The sequence below is a fragment of the Haliotis rufescens genome, unplaced genomic scaffold, assembly GCF_023055435.1.
Source record: "Haliotis rufescens isolate VD_foot unplaced genomic scaffold, xgHalRufe1.0.p SCAF_16, whole genome shotgun sequence".
Taxonomy (NCBI): domain Eukaryota; kingdom Metazoa; phylum Mollusca; class Gastropoda; order Lepetellida; family Haliotidae; genus Haliotis; species Haliotis rufescens.
Window position 1 is genome coordinate 22,843,237 of NW_025963846.1, and position 12,405 is coordinate 22,855,641.

The window sequence follows — 12,405 nt, forward strand, 5'->3', positions numbered from 1 at the left end:
GTATGGTGAAAAACAACTTGATGCTATCTTCCATCAGGTTGACTGATCCCAACGTCATTCATATGTACATTGTGTGGCGGTAATATTGCTGAGTATGGTGAAAAACAACTTGATGCTATCTTCCATCAGGTGGACTGATCCCAACGTCATTCATATGTACATTGTGTGGCGGTAATATTGCTGAGTATGGTGAAAAACAACTTGATGCTATCTCCCATCAGGTGGACTGATCCCAACGTCATTCATATGTACATTGTGTGGCGGTAATATTGCTGAGTATGGTGAAAAACAACTTGATGCTATCTCCCATCAGGTGGACTGATCCCAACGTCATTCATATGTACATTGTGTGGCGGTAATATTGCTGAGTATGGTGAAAAACAACTTGATGCTATCTTCCATCAGGTTGACTGATCCCAACGTCATTCATATGTACATTGTGTGGCGGTAATATTGCTGAGTATGGTGAAAAACAACTTGATGCTATCTTCCATCAGGTTGACTGATCCCAACGTCATTCATATGTACATTGTGTGGCGGTAATATTGCTGAGTATGGTGAAAAAAAACTTGATGCTATCTTCCATCAGGTTGACTGATCCCAACGTCATTCATATGTACATTGTGTGGCGGTAATATTGCTGAGTATGGTGAAAAACAACTTGATGCTATCTTCCATCAGGTTGACTGATCCCAACGTCATTCATATGTACATTGTGTGGCGGTAATATTGCTGAGTATGGTGAAAAACAACTTGATGCTATCTTCCATCAGGTTGACTGATCCCAACGTCATTCATACGTACATTGTGTGGCGGTAATATTGCTGAGTATGGTGAAAAACAACTTGATGCTATCTTCCATCAGGTTGACTGATCCCAACGTCATTCATATGTACATTGTATGGCGGTAATATTGCTGAGTATGGTGAAAAACAACTTGATGCTATCTTCCATCAGGTTGACTGATCCCAACGTCATTCATATGTACATTGTATGGCGGTAATATTGCTGAGTATGGTGAAAAACAACTTGATGCTATCTTCCATCAGGTTGACTGATCCCAACGTCATTCATATGTACATTGTGTGGCAGTAATATTGCTGAGTATGGTGAAAAACAACTTGATGCTATCTTCCATCAGGTGGACTGATCCCAACGTCATTCATATGTACATTGTATGGCGGTAATATTGCTGAGTATGGTGAAAAACAACTTGATGCTATCTTCCATCAGGTTGACTGATCCCAACGTCATTCATATGTACATTGTATGGCGGTAATATTGCTGAGTATGGTGAAAAACAACTTGATGCTATCTTCCATCAGGTTGACTGATCCCAACGTCATTCATATGTACATTGTATGGCTGTAATATTGCTGAGTATGGTGAAAAACAACTTGATGCTATCTCCCATCAGGTTGACTGATCCCATCGTCATTCATATGTACATTGTGTGGCGGTAATATTGCTGAGTATGGTGAAAAACAACTTGATGCTATCTTCCATCAGGTTGACTGATCCCATCGTCATTCATATGTACATTGTATGGCGGTAATATTGCTGAGTATGGTGAAAAACAACTTGATGCTATCTTCCATCAGGTTGACTGATCCCATCGTCATTCATATGTACATTGTATGGCGGTAATATTGCTGAGTATGGTGAAAAACAACTTGATGCTATCTCCCATCAGGTTGACTGATCCCATCGTCATTCATATGTACATCGTGTGGCGGTAATATTGCTGAGTATGGTGAAAAACAACTTGATGCTATCTTCCATCAGGTTGACTGATCCCAACGTCATTCATATGTACATTGTATGGCGGTAATATTGCTGAGTATGGTGAAAAACAACTTGATGCTATCTCCCATCAGGTTGACTGATCCCATCGTCATTCATATGTACATTGTGTGGCGGTAATATTGCTGAGTATGGTGAAAAACAACTTGATGCTATCTCCCATCAGGTTGACTGATCCCATCGTCATTCATATGTACATTGTATGGCGGTAATATTGCTGAGTATGGTGAAAAACAACTTGATGCTATCTTCCATCAGGTTGACTGATCCCATCGTCATTCATATGTACATTGTGTGGCGGTAATATTGCTGAGTATGGTGAAAAACAACTTGATGCTATCTTCCATCAGGTTGACTGATCCCAACGTCATTCATATGTACATTGTATGGCGGTAATATTGCTGAGTATGGTGAAAAACAACTTGATGCTATCTCCCATCAGGTTGACTGATCCCAACGTCATTCATACGTACATTGTGTGGCGGTACTATTGCTGAGTATGGTGAAAAACAACTTGATGCTATCTCCCATCAGGTTGACTGATCCCAACGTCATTCATATGTACATTGTGTGGCGGTAATATTGCTGAGTATGGTGAAAAACAACTTGATGCTATCTCCCATCAGGTTGACTGATCCCAACGTCATTCATACGTACATTGTGTGGCGGTAATATTGCTGAGTATGGTGAAAAACAACTTGATGCTATCTCCCATCAGGTTGACTGATCCCAACGTCATTCATACGTACATTGTGTGGCGGTAATATTGCTGAGTATGGTGAAAAACAACTTGATGCTATCTCCCATCAGGTGGACTGATCCCAACGTCATTCATATGTACATTGTGTGGCGGTAATATTGCTGAGTATGGTGAAAAACAACTTGATGCTATCTTCCATCAGGTTGACTGATCCCAACGTCATTCATATGTACATTGTGTGGCGGTAATATTGCTGAGTATGGTGAAAAACAACTTGATGCTATCTTCCATCAGGTGGACTGATCCCAACGTCATTCATATGTACATTGTGTGGCGGTAATATTGCTGAGTATGGGGAAAAACAACTTTTTCGCACTCACCTTTTGTCTCCAATGTTTAATATTTATATCTTTAAGATATTACATATTGCAGATGTGCCAATGAGCAATGGTCTCTCTCTCAAGAGACACAGGCAGACCAGGAAATATATTATGATGACAATTACGTTGTTGGGCCAGGAAGCTGTTAATGAGTAATGTGTTTGTTTCAGGTGCAGGTGAATCAGGGAAAAGTACCATCGTGAAACAGATGAAGTAAGTGCTTCTCATAGTCATGTTATTCATCATGTTCAAGGAAATAACCCGCGTATTCCATACCATCCATTGTTGTGGGGAAACTAGACTTGCACAGGTCTCTAAGGCAATAATTAGTAGTTTATATCATCATTTGTAGATTATATAAATAATAAGAACAAGTTGTCCTAAAAAAAACTGTCATCTTTACTTATCCGCTTATATAGACCTGCATACTGTAAGGAAAGAATTATTATGCATCAGGAGACTTTACATCATTCAGTACAGACTGTGAGAAAGGCTATGTGGAAACATCAGCATATTTGTGACCACATATTATGATATGCAATATGTTATTTCTCAGTGTAGAATGAACCAATTTTATTGCTTAATTTATGGATTTTCTTTTCCATATGGGTAAAGAATAAACATCCGAAATGATTCATGACTTCAAGTTGTTGAAATAATGACAGCTGCAAGTACCCTAAGGGTACCGTATTCGACGTAATAAGCGCACAGGCCGCTCCCAAAATTAGAAATAGGGGACTTTATTGGAATATATTTTTTGTGAATAAAAAGATAAATTTCATGGTTTATGCTGACAGCCTGAAATTCTTATATATACGACAGATATATTTTTCCCGAATTTAATTGACCATAATTAAGGGTGCATATAACACACAAGTGCGTATTATATGAGAATAAATAAGTCTTGTGTACATTGATCAATTGGAAGGGGTGCTAATTGGGATTGTTCACTAGTCAATATATTAGCAAATATCGCCGTGGGCGCTTATTAGAGCGGGGTGCGTATTACGTCGAATACGGTATCTGTTTTCACATGACTGTTTTTGTATGCTTCTGTGTCGTATTGTCCTAGAACAGTGTGGTTTGAAATAATATTTATTTATGCCTTGTAATGTTAATTTTGAGAAAATACATTCTTTCAGTAAACAATGTAATGTAAAACGTGGCTCGTGTGCCTTACAAGGAAAGAACATTCACTGGCTTCTACTATCACATTAAGATCAGATCTTGGTTCTCGCTACCACCAAACAAAGATCTGAGGACTCCCACATCCCAATGTCAGACCGATCTTTCAACTGACCAATCAGAGTGTCGCTTACCAGATCAGGAAATCAGATCTTAGTATGGCCCGCGTTAGAAATTGGCACTAGTCCTATAGTCCTTACCAAACTGCCCAATAGTAAAGGTATCCTAAGGACTAGTAGAATTTTGCCCATTTTAAGGGTTTTGCTATATGCTATCATTATAAGGACTAGTGGACAAAAACTGTTAGTTTCTAACCCTGATGGCAGTAGCGAGAACTAAGATCTGATTCTATTGAGATTGATGACTTATATCTATGAAATGTTTGGAGTCAACATTGATGATTGAGGCAAAGTCCTTGGAGAGTTGGGTGTACCTGATTGAAACCAGGGAGTATTGTATTGATCTTATTAGAGTAAACTCTGGCATTATCTTTCTTGATATCAAATGTACATATTTCTCATTGCACTTTAATATTGATATCTCAACAAAGTGCCTCAAGGCGATATTTTTCCCAGCATGACAAAATACACACCCTACATTAAAATGTAAAATATGTTAAAAAGACACACAAAGATGATGGTATACTGAATAAAAAAAGAAAGGGAACAGATTTTTAATAACACGTTTGATATTCTTACCAGAATACCAGAAATTATTGAGAAATAAGATACCCTAACAAAGTTTCAAGGTAATATATTCCATAACATGACAGACCGCCTCTGTGGTCTAGTGGTAGAGCATCCGCCCGGAGAGCTGAAGGTCCGGGGTTCGATACCCGGCCGCGTCATACCAAAAGACGTTAAAAGATGGTACTTGTTGTTACCCTGTCTGGCGTTCGGCATTAAGGGGCTAAAACAAGGACTGGTCGGCTCGGAGTCAGGATACTGTGTCTGAGTGGGGTATTCATGTTAAACTGCGACATGGTATCTCAGTGAGCTAGCACTATAAATCGGCATCAGTCCAAGTCCAACTAGTACAAGCAGCCACATAAACACACACACGTACATGCACGTCGCTATATAAGTGCAAAAATCTTGGACGCGACGTTAAACCCCATTTCACCTCACCTGTAATCTGAAATTATTTGGCAAAGCAGTGAACCCACCAGATAAAAAAGACTTCACTCTGTTTTGTTGACAAGAAAACACATTTCTGATCACAACAGCAAATAATTGTCTCTTTGGTCAGTGAATATGGCTGGCTCCAGAGACCAATTACTGTGAGTCTGATGAGCTGGATCTCAGATTTATCGTGCCTGGGGACCAATATAATTGGAGACGTTAGTTTTTTCAAGAATTTGTGACACCGACCCCGGGCAATCTGAAGCAATGTGTTTCTTTGCTAAATTACTTCAGCATATTTTCTTGTCAGTTTATGAAGTTCTAAAACAAGTAGTTACGTATTGTTCAGATCGCCTGTTGTTGAATCCTTATGAAGATGTTTATGTGAAAACTTTGGAATTGTAAGTGCAAATTATTTGACGATCTGTTCATTGAACTTGTTCATCATTTTCTCTGTTTTTGTCCAGTTAAGTTGTGTGAAGTACATTTCTCACTGGTTTCACATTTTTTGTCCAGAGGAAGTTTTGTTTAAACCTAAGTGACTCTTATTACCTAGTTTTGTTTGTTGTTTAACGCCGTACTCAGCAATATTCTGGCTACATGACAGCGGTCTGTAAATAATCGAGTCTAGACCAGACAATTAAGTGTTCTACATCATGAGCATTGATCCACACAATTGGGATACGATGACATGCATCAACCGAGTCAGCAATTCTGTAAGTCGGCTCTTACGACAAGCATGGGTTGCTGAAGACCTATTCACAGGTGTTAATTTCCTAGTGCTCTCATAGATCTCAGAACATCTCATTATAGGTCACATCAGTATGACCTTTCATGAACTTTGAACGACCAATGAAATGACTTACTTTAAGTCGACATTAGCCAATCGCAAAGCAGCTTTCTTGAGCTTATGGGCACTAGTTTCAAAATGGCAACATCCATTCCATACTTTGAAAATATATTAGTTCAATAATGAAACCTGAATAAAAAAGGAAATTCTGGAATGTCTACTAGATGTCCGAGATCGTACGGCAGTACTTCCCATGGGCTATGCAAAGTCTCTTGCATTCAAATGAATATCCCATTGAAGCGTTACATAGACAACAGTTTTGACTGAATCAGCCATACAGTCTGTAACTGTTGTTCAGAATACCTCAGGCTGACCTGTCCTAGGAAATCATATTCCGACTGTCACTTTCCTGATCTGGTAAGTGAAACTCTGATTGGTCTGTTTAAAGATCGGTCTGACATTGGGATGTGGGAGTCCTCAGATCTTTGTTTAGTGGTAGCCAGAACCAAGATCTGATCTTAATGTGATTGTTTAAGCCAGTGAATGTTCTTTCCTTGTAAGGCACCCAAGCCACGTGTTACATTACATTGTTTAATGAAAGAATGTATTTTCTCAAAATTAACATTACAAGGCATAAATAAATATTATTTCAAACCACATTGTTCTAGGACAATACGACATATAAGCATACAAAAACAGTCATGTTAAAACAGATACCGTATTCGACGTAATAAGCGCCCACAGCGATATTTGCTAATATATTGACATACTGGAAATACTATTGAAATTCTGGAATGTCTAATAGATGGCAGAGATCGTATGGCAGTACTTCCCATTGGCTACGCAAAGTCTTCCATTTCAAATGTTTATCCCATTGAAGCGAGAGATAGGCCATGTTTGGCATTCAGAGTCAGTTGTTACAGCCAGTAACTTTCATTTGGTATACCCTGTGTTAACCTTTTCAAGGTTGCATGATTATATAGCTCTATCGGACTTTCACTGTCGCAATCTCGTAAGTGACCTCTGATTGGTTGGATGAAAAGGTTGTTCTGACGTGACCTGTAATTGGATGTCCTCAGATCTTTGAGTAGTGGTAGCGAGCACTAGCATTTAAGTTTAATGAGATTGGCTTTTAACTGTGCGATTGGCATTGGAATTTCAAACCTTGCTGTAGCACCACAGTGATTGGTCCTTGTTGTCTGTCGCACAGTTCCTGGCGATCGGGTAGCCTAGTGGTTAAAGCGTTCGCTTGTCACGCCGAAGACCCGGGTTCAATTCCCGACATGGGTACATTGTGTGAAGCCCATTTCTGGTGTCCCCCGCCGTGATATTGCTGGAATATTGCTAAAAGCAGCGTAAAACCATACTCACTCACAGTTCCTGAACCATACTATTTTCCCTTCCACCCAATCCCTTACTGTAATACCACAGCCCTCCATAAAACAGGTATAGATTTCCACAGGTTTGGAATCTCCCTTCTCACTGGGGCTCCTTTTCAATTTGCCTGTTTGTTTTTTTTCAAAAGTATTTACAGAGACTAAACTATGGTACATGGAGAATGGGACCCGTGAAGATTCAGGGGTAGAATAGGTCTTCAGCAACCCATGCTTGCCGTAAAAGGTGACTATGCTTTTCGTAAAAGGCGACTAACGGGATCGGGTGGTCAGGCTCGCTGACTTGGTTGATACATGTCATCAATCCCAATTGCGTGGATCGATGCTTATGATGTAGAACACTGGATTGTCTGGTCTAGACTCGATTATTTACAGACCGCCATCATATAGCTGGAATTTTGCTGAGTGCGGTGTTAAACAACAAACCAACCAACCAACCAACCATGGAGAATGGGAAAATTTTAAAGTCGTACTATTTTAGCTTCACTTCTGACAAGTTTGGGTGGAACAAAGACTTGTACATCATTAGGTTGTTTCGTTAAGAATTGATAACATTGACCTTTCAAGTGTAACTGGTATCCCACCTATTGTTTCCTCGAACTGTAGAGCAAGTTTCGTGTTCCTGATTAGCCTTTATATTTACATAGAAAACCAGCCGATGTGTGTAGACCGGGGCACTGACTCACATCATCCCCGGACATAGCAGTGTTCATGCAGTTAAGGGCCACAGTTAGCATGGCAGTACCATAACCCTAACGTTAAGCGATAAGGATTTGTGGTTCCCCAGATTAAAAAACTCAGGAGTCGAAGGCGCTGCGATTCGTGCATGCCAGAAACATAATATCGTGGATTCAAATCCTGGTTCGCCTAATTATGTTTCTAGGTTTGTCAGCACCATACCCATGCTCTGGGATTTTCCAAAGTAGTAGACGTCAAAGACCTGCATCACTTCGGTCTGTCCTCCCACTTTAAGCTGACAGCTGTGATATGACTGGTTTGTTTGTTTGTTGTTTAATGCCGCACTCAGCAATATTCGAGGTATATGACAGTGGTCTGTAAATAATCAAATCTGGACCAGACAATCCAGTGATTGGCATCATGAGCATTGATCCATGCAATTGGGATCGATGACATGCATCAGTGAAGTCAAGAGAGCCTGACCCGATCCCGTTATTCGCCTCTTGCAACAAGCGTAGTCTCCTTTTAATGATATGACTGGAATACTCTTCAAAGTGGCATTTAACCAAACTCACTCACTCTCACTAAAAAAACAACTAGCAGCAGAGCCCAGGGAATCATACTCACAAGGAAATTATGAACAGGTGTTTATTTGTATTCCCCTAATAGAAAAAAAATAGTGGGAAAAATATACCCAATCACCCACTCACCTCTCCGCCCGCCCACTCACTCACTGTTGTCTTGCTAATCTGAGCGAGTGAGTGAGTGAGTGAGTTGGGTTTAACGCAGCTTTGAACAATATTCCAGTTATATCACGGCATGTCAGCTTAATATGGGAGGAAAGCCCGAAGTGATGCAGGTCTAAGACGTTTCTACTTCGGTGAAACACACGAGCACGGGTATGGTGCTGACAAACCTAGAAACATAATCGGGGCGAACCGGGAATAATCATTTACAAACTGACTGGGCCACCCGTGCCCCCTTGCTAATCTGAACTGGCGACAGTTGAGTGGGGATGTTATCAGGCTGTTCCAGAGGTGTCGGACTGTAGGAGGAGAGAGATGTCACAACCACTTCACACCAGGAAGTGTCAAGAAGGATATATAAATATACTTGTATGCTTGGTTGCTTTGGAAACAGGTTTTCACAGCATTATGTGAATGTATCTCAATTATGTTTTGTAATTATTGCTTGTCGATGTTAATAGGCCGTAAACAAGAATATAGTCATCCCAACCAAGTCAACCAACCAACAGTTAATTTTCTCCCAATTAAGTTAGATATTTGACACTCTGGACATATGGGTTTTGCAATTTTGAAATGAGTGGCGAGTGTTTTATGCTGATATCAGCAATTTTCAAACTGTGACATGAAAAGGACACTCGGTGGGGTTGTTCGTTTCAAAAACTATAATTGAAGCTAGAGGTTTGGACAGACACTTTAACCAGTAAGGTACTCCTTGAATTAAAAAAAGTAGAACTATTATTACTGTAACACGATACGGACACTCTGTTGGCTTTATTTGTTGCAAAAACTCAAATTGAATCTGAAGGTTTGGGCAGACAAACAAACACTTTAGCTTGTTGAAGTAACAATATAGAACTATTCCTTGAAGGTGTCGGAAACTTAAGAAATATAGCCAGCTCAACAGTGAAATGTTTTGTATTGATAATGGGAACAGATAAGTGTTCAGTGAACATGTCAATCTTGTTCAAGTTGAAAGTCTTGGGTTGGACGTGTAGGTAGGCTGTATTTCCATCACTTGTTCCTGCATTGTTTGGTAATTTAGGAATACCGTATTCGACGTAATAAGAGCCCAGGGCGCTCTCAAAGTTAGAAATAGAGGGCTCTTATTAGAATATTATTTTGGTGAAAAACAACAGAGTTGAAAGAACGTAAATTTCGTGGTTTATGCTGACAGCTTGAAATGTTTATATACAACAGATATATTTTTTCCAGAATTTAATTTCCCATAATTAAGAATGCATATAACATACGTATTATGAACGAATAAATAAGTCTTGTGTACATTGATCAATCGGAAGGGGTGCTAATTGGGATTGTTCACTAGCCAATACATTAGAAAATATCGCCGTGGGTGCTTATTAGAGCGGGGCGCTTATTACGTCGAATACGGTAATTGTTTTTCAGAACTAATCCCAGCTGTGTTAAGTTTTGGGGGCCTGGATAGCTGGGGTTTGCTGTTTTTGGGTGTTAACGACTCATTAAATCTTGAAGTCTTACATCAGGCTCAACAGGGTTGGATTGTTTCTGTTCCTTTTTCCTGTTGTCCTTTTGGATACGATCTAAAGTACGGTATTTCAGATTCCATCAAACCCCATTGTTTTCTGTGCAATTTGTGTTTTACTGTTATCTGTTTAAGTCCGACATGCCTTTTTTTATCTATGAAGAAGAATACTTGATCTAGCACTTCCTGTTAACAACAGGATAAGTTATTAATCTGTGATGAAATGTGACAAGAACGACTACACTCCTTGTTATGAGCAAATTTTCAGGCAATACGACAAGGAAGCCTCTCCTGACAAAGCATCCTAGTGTGGATTAATGACGTCGTGTCAAGGTGGAGTTAATGGCTAATGTTGTTAAGAATATATGTATTCTGTGGTTAATTCCTCTTTGTGGAGGGACAATGAGGTTGGCCCGTAGTGGGAGGGTTTGTCTGGCTGAAAATCTGGGTTGTGTTCCCTATTTGGGTACAGTATGCAGGGATGAGAATCTTCTGCAGATTCGTGACTTTCTGCAAATTTTAGGGACCACAAATTTGTTGAAATCTGATGGCTCCTACCTTAAACACCCCCAAATTTTGAAATTTTGACTTGTGTCCCAGTCATGATAATGCTTATGGAAATGTTAAACCACTAGCTCCCCAAAACACTCACTCACTCACTCACTCACTCACTCACTCACTCACTCACTCACTCATTATTTGGTCATCTTCCCAAGGCAAGATAATTACTGACTGCAAAAACTCCACTTTTCACCCTTGCCAAATTAGGCTGGAGTTTCTTGGCTCGATCGTCAGTGGCTATTACCTGTTATGTCCCTTCTATGTCCCTCCTATGGACCAATCAGATTTCATCTCTCATATAGCTTGCATTTGCTTCAGACAGAATAGACTCGTTAGTCCAGCCAAAATTTAACTCCATAATTCCAGCTTAGCTCGGCAAGGGTGGAAACTGGACTTTTATAGCAGTTAAATCCTTTGCTTCTGGAAGATGATATTTTGTAGCAAGGTAGGGTTGTCTGGATGTTACACTTTTTGAAGTCATCTGTTTGTTTGAATTGGTCAAAAATGTGCACCTCAATATTGATGCAATGAGGCCTTCACTTTCATAATCTCAGGGTTAGAAATAGGCACTAGTCCTATAGTCCTTGCCAAACTGCCCAGTAGTAAAGGTATCCTAAGGACTAGTAGAAATTAGCCATTTTTAAAGGTTTGGCTATATGTTATCATTATAAGGACTAGTGGACTGAAAGTGTTAGTTTCTACCGCTGATTATTATTATTATCTGGTTACTGAAAAACACTCACTTCAATTATAGACCATAAGTTTTGTTGAGAGTGAAAAATCACAAACTTCCACAAAATATTGACCTAAAACAAAACCTGAGATTTCATTAATTGTCAGTTATGATCAATGTTGCTCACAATAACCAGTGTCGAATAATGAAAAATAATTTCGATGGGCAGATGCTTCTTGTTTGTGCCTGTGTGAATCTGAGCCGGGGAAGGAGATGGAATCCCTGCCATGTGTCAATATTTAGATGAGGGGAGGCCTGAACTTACAAGGCACTGGTGTGTCTGTCCACTGTTGATAGGCTTCCAGGCCCTAACACAAACCTGGAATGTGGGAGGGGTGGGGTGGGGTGGAGGGGGGGGGGACTGAACCTCCTGGGTCAGGGCGACCCAGAACCTCGTCACCATTGTCTTTTTTTACCAAAGTCGGATCCCATTAGGACATTCGTTTGTTTGAAGCTTTGGGAGCTTGAGGGGACTCCCTATTCTTTGAAGCGTTTGTTGTTCAGTTTTAAGAGTGTGAAAGAATGTGGTGTGTTAATTTTGATAGGTAATGTTGACGTCTTAGTTTAATTTCTCAAGGCAAAAAAGTGACTCACCCTTGTTGCTTGTGTTTGTTCATTCACGTAGGTGATGACGTGTGATGCGAGTCGTTTGTTTTTAACTCAATGCAGATGTAATACCATGTGGTTTAACTTTTCCAAATGCAAGGAGTGTTTGTCAGTGTCCAAAATTAAAGGGGGTCCTAGGGTGGCTGAGGTCTGTTGCTGTAATATTCAAATCTAAGAACACCTATATTGTAAGGTTAGCTTCAAGTT

The 12,405-nt window shown here is 39.9% G+C and overlaps 1 protein-coding gene across 1 annotated transcript in view; it reads left to right on the forward strand.

Moving 5' to 3' along the window:
- Positions 1-12,405, forward strand: part of LOC124133848 (guanine nucleotide-binding protein G(i) subunit alpha) — an 86,263-nt gene that overhangs the window by 19,240 nt on the left and 54,618 nt on the right. The window contains exon 2 of the mRNA XM_046498429.2: positions 3,054-3,096. Coding sequence (XP_046354385.2) covers positions 3,054-3,096 — 43 coding nt within the window. The remainder of the gene's footprint in view (positions 1-3,053; positions 3,097-12,405) is intronic.